At 31.0% G+C, this 19,898-nt stretch overlaps 2 protein-coding genes across 2 annotated transcripts in view; one reads left to right on the top strand and one right to left on the bottom strand.

The window, feature by feature from the left end:
* LOC142522406 (uncharacterized) overlaps positions 1-5,105 on the bottom strand; it is a 28,655-nt gene extending 23,550 nt beyond the window's left edge. The window contains 5 exon segments of the mRNA XM_075625779.1: positions 741-863; positions 1,050-1,125; positions 2,036-4,144; positions 4,228-4,414; positions 4,921-5,105. Coding sequence (XP_075481894.1) covers positions 741-863; positions 1,050-1,125; positions 2,036-4,144; positions 4,228-4,408 — 2,489 coding nt within the window. The 5' untranslated portion in view covers positions 4,409-4,414; positions 4,921-5,105.
* Positions 5,106-16,235: 11,130 nt separating this feature from the next.
* On the top strand, positions 16,236-19,525 carry LOC142522565 (uncharacterized). Its single transcript, XM_075626027.1, has 3 exons — positions 16,236-16,738; positions 17,044-17,271; positions 19,144-19,525. Exons 1-3 carry the CDS (start codon positions 16,449-16,451, stop codon positions 19,319-19,321), a joined length of 696 nt encoding a protein of 231 aa, XP_075482142.1. The 5' UTR covers positions 16,236-16,448; the 3' UTR covers positions 19,322-19,525.
* The last annotated feature ends 373 nt before the right edge of the window (positions 19,526-19,898 follow it).

Below are 19,898 nucleotides of genomic sequence, written 5' to 3'. Positions count from 1 at the left end.
ATTTTTTTCCAAAAAATAGTTTCTCCAGTAACAAATGGATGTTTTCATCACATATACACAATTAATAGTTTCATTTTGGGGTCTCGATATGCCAACGTCCTAAGATTCAATCGGCACATCTAAAATGAAAAACATACAACACAGAGCATGTTAGCCTCATTGAAGATTCTTGCAGACACTTTTTAGTTTGTATCTGGGGTTACAATGCGTAGAAATTTTTATCTCAAAATTTGGGAGCTTTATTTATACATTTAAGCAATTGTGTGTGAATAGCTTTCAAGATGGCTGTAACAGGTGATAAACCATGATTTTGAGTGATTAATTTACGATGATTTGTGAATAGCTTTTTAAGGTGGTTGTAACAGGTGATAAACCATGATTTTGAGTGATTAATTTACGATGATTGGAATAGCAGAAAATACTGTGGTTGGAGGTAACTATATTTTTTAAAAATAATTTGGAAAAGAACAACTCTTGAGACATATCATTTAAGAAATAGTAATTAAGAAAACGAGAGGTTAAAGCTTTTCAATATCCACATGCAGAAGTCAAGTTAATGCCACCAGCCAATCTAATCCAATGACAATCTTTGAGGCCACCAAAACATAAATGGAAACTTAGCAGGAAAAATGTATTATACTTTTCACAAGCCTCCAACAAGGGTCATAAATTGTAAGCAGCCAAATGTTAAGTGTTTATCTAAAAATAATGTCAATGGATAAACATCAAATTAGTCATACCTTGATGCTGCAAAAACCTCGTTATCGATGCTTGCTTTAGATAAAATAAGATAAACAGCAGCAAAGAGCAACCTCAAGATACCTTCTGCTGCCAGGTTGACGTCCATAAGCATTTCTAAGGATCTGAATGGCCATTGAGAAGAATAAAATTTAGATAATTCGATATTGAATTCTAACTTTTCACAGGTTCTCAAACAAAATGCAAAACACAACCCATTCAGGTTAAATTTTCAGTACTTTTCATATCGACCAGCTCATTTTTTATGGCATAAAATCAAGCAAAGCCACGGCAAAATTTAGAAATCTTACTTCTCAATTTCATCGAATTTCAGTAAGTCTAAAGCCAACTGCAAGCGCCGGATCCGAGAAATTTCCAAATCCCATCCTGTAAACGTTTATAATGCCATCGGTTAAATTATCCTAACCTTCTTTTGTATTTTCTCTTTCTGAACAAATCCATGCAACTTTAGCAGTTTCAACAGAAGAATAATATCAGAAGCAAGTACAGGAATAAAAAAATAACGAGACTTCGAATATCAACGAATCAACTTCCTGTCGCAGGCAGAGCAATTCCCAAAATGGCAGTAATCTTTCATTGAGTGAGGAGCAAAAACACGACAAAACCATAAGTGTCTTAAAATATTCATCATTGTAATATCACAAAACCATTTCTTGTCAAGTGTTAGTTACCTTCATCAAACTAATGTAAATACAGGTCAATTAATAGTAAGCCCAACAAAGTAAAGAGATCAGTAAAATATTTGGATAGATTTGTCATTTCAAACACCACACAAAGTCATGTAATTTATGCTTAAGTACTTCTGACTTCCACAAAGTCTCCTGATCGTGAAAATCAAGATGAGCTTTTGAAGTAATTAAAAAGTAAAATGAACCATGTTTCGACATTCAAGATGCTATGAAGATCCAAGAATTAAAGCGAGAAAACAAAGATTCAAATAAATGGGAGGAACTAGGAAGATGATGACATTAAGGGTTAGAATCAAACATTCAAGAATCAATTTCACACTGACCAATACAGAAATATATTGACTGGCAGTAAATATAGGAGTATTCCAGTATGTGAAATATCAAATGAGAGATTAAAAGTGACTTTTATGTGACTCAAATGTTTTAGATTAAAAATTAAAAAATAATAAAAAGGATGAAAGATTTGAGAGAAAAATATATTGCTATTAGGGATGGAACACATTTACAGATCAACCACGAGAAAAAAAAACAGTAGCATTTGTTAGAAGACAGAGGGGGCAAATTATTGCTTCCATACAGGTTCTTACCATTTTCGAGGCACAACTGTTCAGCAACTTCGGGCCCTTCGTATAAAAGAACTCTATCCAAGACCTCCAATTTCCGACGTGACCAGAGTTTTGTAATTCTAGTAATTCCAAAAAGATTACCAGCTCCACTATTTAAGTTACTAGTACACTTGGATAGCCTATAACCAAACGCTTCGATGGGGAAGAAATTTGAGGGAACTGAAATTGAAGGAAGAACAACTGAAAGGCCCTCTTTCGTCACTAGATATAAAAATCCATTAAAATTGCATCCCACAGATTCATCAGAAGAGGCTTCCCAACCTGGCTTGTTATAGTTTATTTCATCATTCACGATGAAGTCTGAATGTAGATTAGAATGCACAACTTGACCCCATTTTTTCCCACAATTATCTCTCTTAATTAGATGAGTAATTCCGAAAGGAGAACAACAAATAACACCATCTTCATTGTGTCCAACTGGGGGTAGAATAACTTTCCTTTTGAGGTAAGATGCTGAATTAAAATCCAGAAACTTCTTCCGATTGGGGATATATGGATCATTCTGACTCCCCCGATACATGATATTACTTTCTAAACTTTTCAAAAGAATGTTACTCCGTAAATTACCAAAGTAAGAACTTCTACTTTGACCTGGAAGCAGATTTTTGTCTTGACGTGCTGAAATATCATCAAAAGCTCTTTGGTAGCCAATTTCAGCTGCGCATACTTCCCAACCAAATAAAAGTTCAAGGTTAAAATAGTCCTGATGAGGGATGACATTTTCGAGCAAATGATGGTTCACTTGGACAAGGTTATCGGTGCATAACATAAAGGTGACACCGCTTTCATCAATTACACCCAGCATTGAGGAATGTGGAAACATCAAGAGCCTCCTAAACTTCCTTTTACCAGAAAGACTATCAACGCAGGGGTCTGAGTCATCATGCCCTTCATTAGGAACAGAACCATTATTTTTTGGCTCCTGGAAACTTGGACAGCAATCAAATCTGCAAATAGTTACAATATCAACAGATGCTACAAAGACACCATTTGTGGCACCATAAAAAGAGAGCAGGCCAGATTTACTCAGGCAGATAAGATATCTAAGAGAAAAAATGAAGTCCACCCACTCACCCAATGGGTGCCTCTCAGAATATTTATCCAGCCTTACTGAGCAAACCCACTGTATTCCCCAGTACACTAGCCTCCCAACGACAATCCTAATATAAATACAATTTTCTTCAACAGAATCAGTATTAAAGGATGGAGGATTGATCATGGATAGGACAAACCCAACTAAATGATTTGAACTGCTAGAGAATATTTTGACACATTTATACAGATTGCTTACACCTCCACCTCTCGAATTAGATGCACAGTCATCCTCAAGTGTTGGCAAGGACGAACTTGGATCTGTATCTGTCTTATCGAGGGCAGTGTTCGCACCAATCATATTCCCATTCAGTTGCTCTGGAGATATGTGACCATCGGGAGAAAGGAAATCTAAGATCTTTGATTCCTGATCAAATATCCTAAAGGAAACAACTACATTATCTGGAAATAATGCTCTGTTCGGGAACTTGGTACACACATCACTACCAGATGTTCGTGTTTCAACTCTAGTCAGTAAAGTCCGTAGCCAAGTCTTTTGAGCAACACTTGCTGATGGCCTATCCTTCTCGTATTCTGTATAAACACCATTTGTTCTTGCCTCAGGAGGATCAAAATGCAGCTTGGACTCTTCTGGAACCTTCAAACAGGGAGACAAGGTTGTCGGTGGTCCCCACCCCACCCACATCCCTCGTTCAACATCACCTCCTTGTGCAGGTTTCACTACTTCACTAGATTTATAAAATTGAGGAAAAGCATGCACAACCACCCCACGATTCCCACATACAAAAAGTAGCTCTTGAAAGGAAGATTCTTCATGCTGATCACACGTACCCACACAAAGGCCCCAGGCCACAGAATCAACATCGCATATATGTGAATGATCAGTAGATCTTGAAAAGGTAACTCCTGAAGAACAACAATCATCTGAACCAGAACAGCTAGGCACATTCAATTCAGGTGGACTATGAGAAGTTTCAACAGAAATGATTTCAGGATCCTTGTCATTCACAGATTGATCTGCGTGAAAAATTACATAAATAAATTAATACATAATTTGGTGTCGTGAAATAACGAAAAAGGGATGAAGTTTAGAAAGTCACCTCTAACCAAGGGAATCAACAATGCTTCAAAATTGTTTGAATGCAACAATAACGACTTCCTTGCAGGAGAAATAAAACCTTCTCTAAAACTTGAAGGATTATATGGAAATTCATCAAAATCCCATTTCCGTAACTGCAGTATAGCAGGGCCATCACCGTCCTGAGGACAGTCGATGTCCATAGACCCCTGCAGGAAAAAGCCTCAAAGTATTCAATTCAATAATAAAAAGCAAAAAAAAAAAAAAAAAAAAACCATGAAGATTAAAAAAAAATATAGATAATAGTTCAGAGATTTATTCGTAGAAAACTTCCAAGACGTTAGGATTGTTGAATGAAATCCATTAATCAATTGCTGAAGGAGCTCATACCTTGAGACAGGAGAATCAGAAAACTAACTGCTTAACACCAATTATTCCAATTTAAATACACATATATCTCCAGCACAATCCCAAATAAAGAAATAAAATCCTTCGTTGCAGCACTAATTTCACTCCTTTCACGCTGTAACCAAATTCCAAAAAAAAAAAACACGGAAACAAATAAACCCAGAGGCCAGAACAGACTGGTGAAAACTTGTACCATTTTTCCAACTTCCTATTCAGCTCGATCAACCATGGCGGACAAATGAAATGAATGACAGAGACATAAAACAGTGCAATCAACTAGTACATGTGCAGAAGTTAGGGGTTGAACCTGAGAAGCCACGACGATTGAAGTGATCAATTCAATCGGTAATCACACTGCAAACTGACAATTATCGATTCTGCGATTCGATTGGCAGCTTCAACATATGTGCGATTGAAATTGGAATTAAGGGAATACTGAAATCGGAAAACAAGAGTGTGACGCATTGAATTTATTTTATTCATTTATTCTTAATTTAAATAATTTTGATATTCTAGATAAGGCCTAAAACTTTCCATTGTTTCTGATTGGGGCTCAAACTACAAACAAATTCCCAAGTATAATTTATTTTGAGTAGATCTCTTGTGAGACGGTCTCACGAATCTTTATCTGTGAGACGGGTCAATTCTACCGATATTCACAATAAAAAATAATACTCTTAACATAAAAAGTAATAATTTTTCATGGATGACCCAAATAAGATATATGTATCACAAAATACGACCCGTTAGACCGTATGACACAAGTTTTTGTCATTTATTTTTGCTACAATCTTGTGCAACATTTCGCATGACACCATTCAATTACGGTCAAGATTCTAAAATGCAAGATCAAATATTAAGTTTTACTAGATTAAATAGATTTTAAACGAGATTAAGTGTAATATGACATTTGTTAAAATTGAAAATGTATTCCGAGAACGTGAATAAATATTTTATAGATTTATAATATAAATGACTTCAGCTGGATTAACAACTAAAATTGATTTTCGATCCAACCGAGTACGAGAAATAACTAGTAGAGTCTGCTAGACTCATTGGATAACAATACACAACTGGTTGACCAAACAACAAGATTCCGACAATAAACGATAATTAAAAGATAAATGAGAGCAGTAAAAAAAAATAGACAAGGTTTTATTATAGAAATCAGTAGACAAACCTTCAATGGCTTTTTTCTTTAAATAATATAAAAAGAAAAAAATATATATATAAATACAGTAATTTGTTGGCATTTACAAATCTATAACAATCCAATACAATCTGTACTGTATTCATAAGAATCGGTGTCAGATGGTACGATTCAACAATTTTTTAATTAAAATTTAAATATGATTTTTTATTTTAAAAAATAAAAAGAATTTTTTTAATATAGAGCAATATGAATATACGGCGGTTCATCTTGATTTCATCTTTTGTCCGTGTTATAAATTGCGGAAAATAATTTGAAATAATTCACAATTTTGTATATTTAAATAATATAATTGTTTTTAAATAATAATATTGAAAAAAAATTTAAAAATCACAAACTTCTGTTTATTATTAGTTTTCTAATTATTATTACTATTATTGTTGTTATATCATGATTATTATTAAATATATAATTTTTAACAGAATTATAATTATTAGTATAATGCAACCCAACAACATTATAATTATATTAACACATGCAACTATTATTTATATAACAATTACTATTATTACACCATAATTACAAATAATACAATTACGAAAAATTAATTACTGAAATTATCTAAATCGGTATGAAATTTGTGATAAAATCAATGAACAATATTAAAACCTGAAATAAATGAAAATTGTTATAAGAAATAGTACAAAAACAAAATAATTTCAATATTAAAAAATATAACAAATACCTTACACATATATTAGAAAAACAAACTAAGAAAGAAAAAAATTGTTGAAACCGTGAGAATTTAGAAGATGTTTGTTGTTTAAATAAATATTAAAGCAATTTTCTTCGTAATTCTGGATTACATGTCAAAATATTTAAAAAAACAAAACAAATATTTTAAAATAAAATTATTCTAATAATAAGAAAAATATATAATTGCTTGCATGCACGTAAATTAGAGCAACAAAAAACCAACGTTGCTTCCTCAATCCAACGAATTAAGCTTTCCAAAGCTGCTTCTTCAAAAGAGCAACGTGGATTATTTCAAATTAATTTTCGCAATTTATATAACACACACAAAAGATGAATTCGGGACGGACCACTACAGATTTATGTCACACCAGATTCAAAAGATTCCTTTTATTTTTCAAAATAAAAAATTATATTTAAATTTTAATTTAAAAATTGTTGAATCCGGTACAATCTGACAAGGATTCATAAGTATAATATAAGAATCCGTGTCAGACTGTACCAGATTGTTATATATTTATAAAAGATACCAAATTGTTATATTTGTATATATATATTTTCTTTTTATATTATTTTAAGAAAAAAGCCAACCTTCAATGTCTCCCTTTCTTCACGAACATGAAAGATTTCATTAGAAAATTTTATTTAATACAATGAGTTATATATAAACCAGTGAAACTTTAACGAATAAAACTCCTAGTATCTCACTTAAAACAAACTATTTGTCCAGAAAGAAGCTTTGATAGTTCACAAGAGTTCACTCTTTCTTATCAACTCGTAGATGTTAAAGATGGAGTGAAACTAAAATTAAATAAATTGATCCTTAATGGTCGAATAAAAAAGTATCAACATGTACTAAGAGCATCTTGATGTTTAGCTTGAAAGAATGCTTGAATTCTTTTACAAAGATGATGCAGAGAATCAATATTTCGGTAGTCTTCGATGTCGAGGAATGGTTTCTTCAATACACAACATTTCCCATATCAGAATTTTTTAAAAACACTGATCTTTTGTACTATCAACCAACATGCATGCATGCAGATATATCGCGTGTCTTTAATTTTTTACACGTCGTATGACAGAAATAAATGTTCTTAAACACAAGCTAAATTCGATAACTAATGGATATTAAAAAGCAAAATGTTCATTTTGGTTATGTATGTATTGTCGTTTGACATTTTTAGTTATATATCTTTTATTGAATCAATTATATTCATATAATATATTCAAATGGTCGAATTTACTCCTCTTAATATAAATTGTGTAATTAAATAAATGTATACCGTGTTAATTTTTTATAACTACGTGGTTTAAAAATATCTCGTAACATCCACTCGTGTTTAACCACGTAATATTTAAAAAGAACAATGAAATTAATCAATTAATTGCATGAATATTTTAACAAGAATGGATTAAAAGTATCGTCAAAACATGGTTATAAGATTATAATTGATTTAACAAAATATTCATGACTAAAATATCATATTGATACTTACTCACACGACTAAAATTGATATTTTGACGTTATTAAATATTGTTCGAGGACGAGGAGTGTGGTAAACTTTGTCTTCATCCGAGAACGAGGTAGATCAAACTTTGATTATGTCTCATAATTGGGTAAAATATTTATCGCACCAAACAATAAAATTTCCTTTTAATAATAAGCAGGTCTCTTGTGAGACGATCTCACGAATCTTTATCTGTGAGACGGGTCAACCCTACCGATATTCACAATAAAAAGTAATACTTTTTCATGGATGACTCAAATAAGAGATATGCCTCACAAAATACGACTCGTGAGACCGTCTCACACAAGTTTTTGACTTTAAGAATATATTGTTAATTGGATTCACCACACACTAATCTATTATGTTATGTAAAATCGATTATTTGTGTAAATAAAATATGAAATATGCTATAAACCCCCAAAAATATCTTGTAATCTATTTCACTTACTCTTGGATTATCAAACAATATTTTAACACATATAAAAGAAAAAAAAAACTTTTATGAGACAGTTTCATGAATCAATTTTGTGAGGCAAATTTCTAACCTGACCCATGAAAAATTAATATTTTTTATATAAAAAATATTAATAATCTTCGCAAATAAAGATCAGGACGCCCCGTCTCACAAATATACATTGAATATTTATAAGTTTTGGTGATATGCCTCAAGTCTTAAAAATACGAAAGTATTAATTTCCAAAAACAAGCAATTTCAACATACCCCTCGTGCATATTTCAGAAGATCTTTTCTATATTACTGAGGGTCTACCGAATTAAGGAATGGCAGTCTTTACTGAATTATCAGAATATCTCTACTGCCTACTGAATCATTTTTTAGCCGAATTATCTCTTATTTATTTCCTTAAATGGTGAAAAACATATTTATCACCGAATTCAAGTATCACATAATGTTTTCAGTATAAATGACAAAAACATTGTGGTCGTTGTTTATATCAGTGTTCCAAGCATTTGTTGTTGCATATTATTTTTGAAATAAGACGAATGACACGTGACATCTAGTACTATTTCAGTGATGTTCTTGGTAAAATTTGATTATAGTCGTTCAAATTTGAACATTACAAATTCTCTATAAAATGTCATCTCAAGATTCAGTAAACTCCTTATACACTCTCTTTACAATATGTTAATTAATATATATGATATTTGCAAGCTCTACTTATATTTACAACTACACGCATAAAGTTTTATCAGATCTATTTCAGAGATCATATGTTTTGAAATCTTGCTCATAGTGTATCAAATTCAAGTTGTATTTTATGTAAGTTCTTGTAACTGATAGAAAGAGTCATTCTCTGCAGATTGATATTAAGTTGTAAAAAGTTATTGTTAAGATTTTCAGTTAGACAGTTGTAAGTTTTAATGAAGTGGCTAGTGTCAAATTATTGTAGATATCAATCTCTTTTCGGGGAATCATTCTGAAAACAGATGAAGAGGAAACGTAGAAGAAATTTTTCCTTCGAACTTTCATAAACAATCTCAATGTCATTTATTTTCTACTGCTAAGTCGAAGAAAAAATTGTGAGGTGTTTATTCACCCCTCTATCTAAACACCTCCACCGATCGTAACACAATATATATCTTTGACTGTTTCACATGAGACTTACTCCTAAAACTTCTATGATATCATCTCACAAAGCAATTTTGTGATACAGATCTTCCCTACCCATTAACGCATTACTTTTTTTCAGTCCAAATTATTATTTTCATTGCAAAAATATCATTTTTTTGTTAGTTGTGTTATAAAAAATATTACTTAATATATGCTGATTTGAGTAAAAAAATATTTGACGTATGTTTGAAATATTATTTTTCATTACAAAATATCATTTTTTTGTCAGTTATTTTACGAATAAATATTGTGTAATATATGCTGCTTTGAGCAAAAGTATTACATTTTAATTTATATCAAATTATTATTTTTCTTTGCAGGAATAGACCAGATCCACTCATATCATGGATATAGATCCGTACCTGCGATGACTAATAAGCCCACACTATTAGAGATGGATATCATATAATAGTCTCGATTGAAAGAAATTATTTCATTTTCATGCACCCTTAAATAAAATTTTCAATCTCAAATAAAGAAGGAGAAACCATATTTCATAAATATATTTGCCCTTCATAAGTCAGAATTAAGATGTGACGGTATAATTGTTATACAAATGCCTCAATTCGTAAAAAATTTCCGGGAATGTTCATTTACTTAAAATAATTGCTCAAAGTTGAGATGGGAGAATCATGATTTAGTATCAAACCTTACATAATATATTTCGGAGTACTAATTATTGCTTTAAGAAAACACAACGCCCAAAAACTTACAATGACATACATTTAGATGTTTTAAGATCCTAATTATGTCTTAGTATACCAAAAATGAAAATAACTTGGATCTTGATAATGTTCCCAATTATTTTGAGTAAGTCTCGTATGAGACAGTCTCACATATTTATATTCTAGCACAATATTCAACCAAATCAGTTTATTTAATAAAAAAAAGTGTTATCTTTGAGATGAAAAATAATAACATAAGAGTGTCAAAACATACAACTTAAAATAACACAAGTCTAATAGAATTTAAAATACACCAACAATGAAAGTGTATCATCATCAACCCCAAAATTGATTATATTCTTCATCTAATTCGTAGTTATTCTTATATGGGGAGAGAAGATAACGTGTAAGTGTTGTTTGTGTAGGTGGTACCTAAAATCTTGAAAATGACATATGAATCTGCAGAAATTGAGAGTTGAGGTAAATGTGGAACCTTTTATCCATATAAAGAATTTTGCCCCGTCTTTGTACTTCGGTTAATGGAAATTCTTCTCCAAGATACAATAACTCATTTGGAAATACATCACAGTAATTTGCAAGAATAATGACCAGAAATTAAAGTAGACTTTCTTTGGAAAAAAAATATAAAGAATAATATGAGTGCAATGATATTCAGAAAATTCTGATGCAAAAGTATTTTTTGTATATAATAATGTATTTAAGGATATCAACCAACATGGACATGTTGTTTCATTAAAGGGGTGTCCCTTCATCCAAAATTTAGACAAAAACTATCAAGGAACACCATTTGGATGCAAAATATCATGAAAAATAGCAACATTTTGTCAATCGTGGCGAGCACCTAGGCATTTCCTCCTCATCCTTGGAAAAACTCCTGGGTACAGAGTGTCTCTTAGGCACCTAGGCCCCTTCCTCGCAGTCTTTCATGCCACACATGGGTTGCTGAGGCGCCCCTTCCTAGCGCCTTAAAGTTTCCCCTAGTGCATGGAATAATTTTTTGAGATTTTATCTTTTTTTACTTAATTTCTATTCATTAAGCCTTAAAACATTCCAACCAATGTTACAGAAATTATTCAACAAATGGGGCTTATCAAACACGAAATTAAAACATAATTTATAAATCATATAGATGTATAATTTTCAAAATTTTCTGACATAATAAAACAAGTGTTTCATGCAGAACATTTAAGAAAAACATAATCATATATCACTGAAATTTCTTATAATTTCTCCATGAATTACTGATATCAGTATATTATATGTTATCCTCTAAGGTGTGAGGTCATATTATTGGTTATATTCTGTTAGGATCGGAAATGTGTTTAGAGTAATATGATCAATAAATATTTTAGATAAATTAGATTTCTTTCGAGAAAAATCATCTCAAGCTGGAATAAATCAGCTCAAGGTGGTTTCTTGATACGGCTATGTTCAAAAAACAAATAAGTTATAAAATAGTGCAGAAAAAGTGTGTTGAACTTAGTGAACAAAATATATTATGAGAGGCATCTAGAGTTTGATAGAAAGAAAATAGATGCAATGAAAAATCAAGAACAAAAATTTGTTTAGGAGGTTTGAAAAATAAGCTTCGATGTCTACCCTTATTCATTTGTATAAAGGATTCCACTATTAATTTTTGATCATCGCATCTCTTTATACAGACTCACTTTAGTTCGGTGAACAAACTTATTAAGCTTAAACTCCTACCAAACTCAAATATAGGTAAACAATATGTCCAGAAACAAGCTTACGACAAGTTACGACAATACTCACTATTCAAATAAATTCGAGTGCAAAATACAAAGAGAGTAAAATAAGGTGCATAAATTTGATCTTTAAAGATCTAATAAATGTATACGGAAATTTGAAAGTTACAGGGGCCCTATGACATATATATATAATGACTTTGTAAATTTTTAAAAAGATACTGAACAAAATCTAGATCCTTCAACTAGCATAAGCATGATGGCCAGCTTGGTGACCAGAGACAAAAAGAAATGATGCTTGTTTGCCAATTCAACAGTACTGTTCATGTATGTTACATCTTTCACTAAACTATACATACACATACATTATATATCTACATCGATATGATGCAAAAGTTATATATATATTACATCATGCAAACGTTAACCAAACTTCTTTCTACTATCTGTTTCAAAAAAAAAAAAAACTTCTTTCTACTTTCACTCACATTTTACTTTATTTATTGAAACCTTACAATTATACTCAATTCATAATTTAAGATCTTTTTTCCCCAACGAAGACATCATACAGACATATACTACTCTCAGATGATAAACACAACAACTCTTATTGAGCTCATCTCACGGGTCAATTTTGTGAAACGAATCTCTTTATCCTATCCGACTAGTGAAAAATTATTACTCCTTACACCATAAGTATCACTATTCAACTCAAATATAGATCGAGTCAACTATTATAATGGATGTATAATTTTCTATGTTTCATCATATCTAATAGGTGAATGTCACATCATCGGTGTTCAAATAAATGTGCATAATGAGCGTGCACCATATCAAAACTATATATATGGTTATTGTCCCTGAAGGGGTGTATGAGTTGGTGTAGCATGTGAGCATTTGAATAATGGTCAAGAGTACGATTCATCATATCAATACTTTCTTGAGCGAGTTTATCACACATAATTTTGTCTATTGAGATTTAACATGCAAAAGATAGATGGATAACCATGAGCAGTGGAATGTTGAATAAAAATAGAATGAATAGTTGATGAATGAGAAAAATGAGCCAGCTAGGATTGCTTCATCAATGGCTAGTGTCATGGAATCAAATGAATGATGACATGCACAAAATTATGGCCCCCACCAATAATTTTGCAAAATAAAGTTAACCTCCTAGATTAATGTGTGTAATTGAAGAGATCATAACAATATTATTAGGGTTGTTTGGAACTTGGGAAATGGTAGGTACTAGTGGATTAAATAAAGGAGTAGAAAGGCAACAAGCTTTTGTCCCTGCCAAAAGTCAAATACGCCAATATATAATATATATATATATATATATATATATATGGAGAGAGGATATATAATTATATATGAGGATATGCAACCAAGATTTATCATCATTACCATTTGATATCAAATTTTTGTTTTTAGGACAAAAAGAAAAGAAACCCTAGAAATTGATACAAAAGAAGTCGTACATTCACATGCACCTACCCTTTTTGAAAACAAAAAAGGTACCGTATATATACGATGAAATTGCGTATGTACGTACGGACGCTTCAATTTAATTAAATATTTGGTTTTCATTTTGGTATTTATGAAACTCTTTTTTGTGGAAAATATAATCTTGGAGAATTAATGTACTTATTCAATAATACGGCATAGATTTAGTTTTACTTTGTGGAACGAATTCATTTCGTTGTACGTAGATATTATCTATATATCAAATGGAGGAATATGATTTGCCTTTTATCGGGAAATTTATATTTTTTCATGTAACACTCCGATTAAAAAAAACTAAAATAGAAAACAAAATAAAAATTAATAAACTGACTTCATGAATTATCAGATAATATGATTAAAAATTAAAAAATATGCAAATTACGTTAATATATATATATATATATGTGTGTGTGTGTGTGTGTGTGTGTGTATATATATGTATATATAGGGGCGGAGCTAGTGTGCTTTTCACCCTGGCTTTAGCTCAGGTGGTCCAAAATTTTTTTAAAAAATTTATATGTAAATTTTTGTATAATTTTGGATAAATTTGATATTAGCCCAAGTAGATTAATTTAAAATATTAAGGATTTTAGAGTTTAAAATTCTAGCCCGGGTAGAATCGGATTCCTGGCTCCGTCACTTTGTATATATATAAAAAAAAATTTCCTGTATTCATGACATATGATCATCAATGAGTTATGAGTGCAAGGTTATCGTTCCATTTGCAGAAACAAATAAATATATATATAAATAATATTTTTAACAATTTAGTCCCTACACACGACATTCCTTTTGTTTTTTCAATGACACACCATTCTTTATGTTTTTTGACTTTTGGAGGAGAGAATTTTCCACGCCAGATTAGGTTCAAATTATCTTCGACGCCACCCAATTTAGTCATTTCAATGAATAAAATTAACCACTTAATTAAAATATAGTACATTTTTAAATAGAAATCTTAGGCGTGCATGGAAATATTTTCCAGCTCTGGAAATGAGACCACACATTATCAAATTATTTTTTATTTTTCCCAAAAACATATTTTCATTGATTTCACGATATTTCTTCAAATCCAACATAAACTCGCATTTTTTTTTGGGAGCTAAACAAGCATATTCTATTAACACAAAAGCAGCGTGTCCATATTTACAATTTCGTTCTAACACAAAGGAAACACATCCTTAAACTCAATGTTGTTCCTAAGTAGTAATCGCGTACTCTGGTACGAGCTAAAACATGGGCAACTTGGTTAGTTATCATTGGACAAAATATAATCTCGTTTAGTGTGTCTATATAATTAATTTTTTATTGTTTTCCAATAGTAATAGACGGTGAAAATGATGTAACTCAAATCTTTTAAACCGTACAACAACTCAAACACCAAGTTTTGATCGCTCTACCTAGCATGTACAATTATTGCAACCAACAATCTCTCTCCTAATAATTGTACTTCTTGTAATCAATGAGAATCGAACACGTGACATTGGCTCTTATATCGATTGTAGAATCGAATTCTTGCCGTTTTGCCAAAAGTTATAGCTGGTGGTAACTGTTCAACTCAAATCTTTTAAATCATACGGCAGCGCAAACACCACGTTTCGATTGTTCTACCCAACAAGGACAATTATTGCACCGACAAATTCTGATTTAATATTTTTGAAACTTGATATTGCAATCAGCAAGCTACTAAAAAATTAAGAACCCAACATATTTCTATATTAAAAAAAAAAAAGCACAAACATACATATTTTCTATTTCAAAAAGCACCATAAATGAAACAAGGACATCCATACATTACACTTGCACCATTGACTTGATAAAATTAAGTGAGTCTATGAGGGGAACTGTGTACGATCCAAAATTCTTTCTAGGGCATTATTATATGTTATGTTTTAATTTGGTTAAAAATTCACAAAATATATTTTCCAAATTAATTTTATTGATTGAAGCTACGGTTACATAAATTGCAAAAAAAAAAAAAAAAAACAGACTTTAATGCACTGAAAAATGGTGATATTATTTTAACTTTTAAAAAGAGAACTGCGAGAGCTAAAGTGTGTCCGTCCAATATGTGAGTACCCTTGTCAAAACTAGCTCCTGGACTGAATTTCGTGTGTACTTTGTATCATTATTTTGCTTCAAATATAAAAACTTCCAAGATCAAAGTAAAATGTGCAGACAATAGTGGAAGATGAAAATGACATGTCCAGTGTATTCTTGGTATTTAGTCCCTTTCCCAACAAATATTCTTTATAATTAATCAATAATATATATTCCTTTTTACCTCATTTTTCCAAGATCACACACGGTTACCAAGACCACTAAAATCCATGTTATATATGTGTGTGCGTCACGTTTATATTTTTATATATAGATAGAATGTTGTTACCCTGCACACTACCGTGTGTGTTAGCCGTCTGCTTTTTTTATAATTTTTTTTTAAAAAAAAATTACAGAGATATTTATGGGAACATCTTGCGAAAACGTCACATCGATCGTCTCTCGTATACTCGTCTGGGTCTCAAGAAATCTACTACTTTAAATGTCTTCGTGATGTTCGCGGGAACATCCTGTCGAACGTCTGAAAAAGGCGGACGTGGGCTGATGCCCACCGAAGTGTGCAGAGTAACTTCATTCTATATATGTGTGTGTGGGGCAAAATGAAACAAAATATGTACTGTATTATACAAACTCATCTTCACTCAAAAAATTTGATAGAAACCCTAACCTTTACACTTTAATGAAGTCCACTGGCTGTATATATACAAGAGAGAAGCGTATATTTCAATTTAGAGTCCTTTTAACACAATTTCTTCAAACCCAAATCCAAAGAAAACTCACGACAAAAAATAACAAATCCTGATCTGAATTTCTTACAGCAAAATCTCAGGCAAGCATGCTGAACCAAAGTACTGTATTTGAAGAACAAGATCATGTAATAATCTCATCACAACTTTCAGGGTTTTTCCCTATTAATCCCCACTCAAACTTTACCTCAACTACATTAGAGTTCCCCCTAAATCATCATCAACCCTTCAAAACCCTCGCAACAAGTCTCAGCACACCTCTTCCTTCACTTGAAGCTGCAGATCAACCTCTACCAATAAAGCAAAAGGATGATGAATTCACAACTAATTTTGCAGGATCACAGTTTCTTTCTTTGCAAAGATCACCAGCAAATTATTGGTAAGCAAAGAAACATATATATGTGTGTGTGTGATTTTATCATTAGATGAATATAGCTAGGTGATTATTGTATTTAAAATCAAAAGAGAAAACATGTATCTTTGATTTTTGACAGAAATGATAATTAATTCCCTTATGTTTTATTATGAAATATCATCGATCAAGATCCCGTGTACGTGTTAATTAGCTAGCTATTACAACAACAACAATTTTTAAATATTAATGGAGTTAATTTAAGTACTTGAGACCTCTCATTTTATTCATTAAGTAATTGATTTTGAGATGATGTATTAATTATATCGCAGGGCATGGGGAGAAGTGAGTGATTGCATGAGCATGAAATTAGTAGGAGATCATGAGCATCAGATCGTGGGGGTATCACCAATCAAGATGAAGAAGATTTACAAAGGAAGGAGAAAGGTAAGAGAGCCAAGATTTTGCTTCAAAACAATGAGTGATATAGATGTGTTGGATGATGGTTATAAGTGGAGAAAATATGGACAGAAAGTGGTCAAGAACACCCAACATCCTAGGTATGTCTAAACCTACTTTGTGTTTCTTCATCCTTAAATTCCTGTTCGGTTTCTTCATATTTTGAAATTCAGATTTTGTAGTTTCAGGAGGAGGAAAAAAAAAAGAAACCCAGAATTTGTTAGTTCCTTAACACATATCAAGCAAGCAAAAACAATAAAAGTAAAGATCATAAAAAAAATATAGATTTATTGTATGTATGTGTAGATTTATGGGTTGTTTTCACTTCCCTATATTTTATGTATTTGACAATACATTCTTTATCAAATGTAAAATTATAACATGTCAAAGGAAATGAGTGTCAAACATACAAAATTCAAAATGTTACCTGAAGATTTACTATAACTTAAGTATTTCTCATTACCATCGTCATCGTTATATTATCGTAACCTTAATTTGCTAGTTTCGATCGAGTTGGAGAGTTTTCTTCTTCGTTGTTCTTATTTTTTGAAAATAAAAACTTGTTTTTTATTTATATTTTTATTTTTATGTCTTCCTACCCTTCTTATCATGTTATGTAATTTTCTTATTTGGTGTGAATAGAGTGATTTAATGCATCTTACAAAGATTACAATTATTATCCTCTCATCACCAATCACATGGTTATTATTATTTTTGTTTACTATTATTAACAATTAATATATATATATATATATATATATATATATATATATATATATATGGAAAAGCAAAAGTAAACCATAATTGCTCTTTCAAATTTTGTAGCAACTAACAATTGTAATAATTATACTAGCTAGCATTGAACTCCAATGCATATATAATGCCTGATTTAACTCCTACAATTCTGCATATATATTTTTTAAAATTAAAAATCATGGTGAATAAAGACGAAATGATGATCATTTCTCCCCTTCATTATTTCTGGATGAAGATCTACGGAGATACCCTTTCATGATTTTGTTTTGGACGAAAAGTATATTGAACTTTTATTGTTAAATTATTAATTATAAATTCCCTCCTTAATTCTCAAATCCATGTTCCAAATATTGTTTCAATGTACGAACATGTCCTTGCACTTATTGATTGATTTAATTCATATAATTTATTTAAATTGAAGGGCCATATATAGTAGAATATAAAATCTTGAGGATCGAAGAAATTTTGAGAGAATTATTTCCCTAAATGGCGTGAGAGTTATTAAACTTAATTTCTTTCATTAAGAGATCCCACTCTCCTAGAAAAAAAAAAAGCTACTTCTTTTTTTTTAAAAAAAATATGTCATGATTCCAGCCAGCCATTGCCAGTTTGCAACTGCACCATCCTCCTATATTGTCATTTCATTTCATTTCATGTTTCTTTCCTTGCCAAGTGAAGACATAATTTGTCCACAATGGCCTACCATGTTAGAAGATAATCGATTTAATGTACCTCTTGAGTCTCAATTTATATAAATCAATTAGCTAAAGCAGCTTTAAAAAAATGAGAAAACTTCAGTATCAGTCTTACATATTTTTTATGATTATCTGCGATTTTGGTCATTTATATTATCAAACTTCAGTCTTAGTCTGCGTTATCTTTGTTATTTTTGCAATTTTAGTCTTTTTCCATGTAATGTTGATACGGCACTTATGTATCGCCTATGTGACACCAACATGACATTGATGTGTAAGTGTAACTTCAGTATTTTAGATGAAAAAAGACTACAATTGTAAAAAATTAAAAGATACATGATTAAAACTTAAATCAGATAATATAGAGGATTAAAATTACTACAAAACAAAAACATATAACACCAAAATTGTTGTTTTTTCTCAAAATAAGTTGTTTATTATCTTATTTTGATTGTGCATTAATATTTTGTACTTTTGAAGAAAAAGATACATGAATAGCCAAATTTCCTCAATTATATGCAGGAGTTACTATAGATGTACGCAAGATAACTGCCGTGTAAAAAAGCGTGTGGAGCGATTAGCAGACGACCCAAGAATGGTGATAACTACATATGAAGGAAGACACATACATTCTCCATCACATGACAATGACGATGAATCTCAATCTACAATATCTCAACTTGGTCATTTCTTTGCCTAGGATCTCCATATATATAGATATATAGATCCTCCAAGCACTTCGCATCATGTGGATTTCCTTGAAATTCTAAGAATAAATAAATGTATGGATTATATATATTGCAATGTTGTTTGTGTGTAACTTCGTTTCTATGCCCTTATTTTATCGGGCTTGTTGCCGTATAACCAGTCTTTTATGATATTTACATATCATGTATGATATTTTATATGTCACAACTCGGAAATTTTTAAGATGTTTATGCAGTTTTGACGTCATTTCTCAAACTAGATCAACTGTCCCCCCTCTCCATGGGCCTAACCAAGGTACTAAAATTTACTAATTTAAATTTAAAGTCAGAAAGGAAGATAATAATTCAATATGTGGGAAGAAAATATAAATCTAAAACAATTTTTTTAAGTCCAAATAAGTATAACCGTGCAATCGAAAAAAATATGTGTCGAAAAACATCGAAATAAATTAAATACAAATGTATATAAGTAGACACACTACTACACTCTACACACACCTCCAACTTAAACCTATTTTTTTCTTGGAAGTTTGATAGTGTGTGTATCAGGTGCAAATGCATTGAATTTAG

This window comes from Primulina tabacum, chromosome 13, assembly GCF_025594145.1.
Source record: "Primulina tabacum isolate GXHZ01 chromosome 13, ASM2559414v2, whole genome shotgun sequence".
NCBI lineage: Eukaryota > Viridiplantae > Streptophyta > Magnoliopsida > Lamiales > Gesneriaceae > Primulina > Primulina tabacum.
The sequence above is the reverse complement of the archived record's forward strand: the minus strand, read 5'-3'. Positions and strand labels throughout refer to the sequence as shown.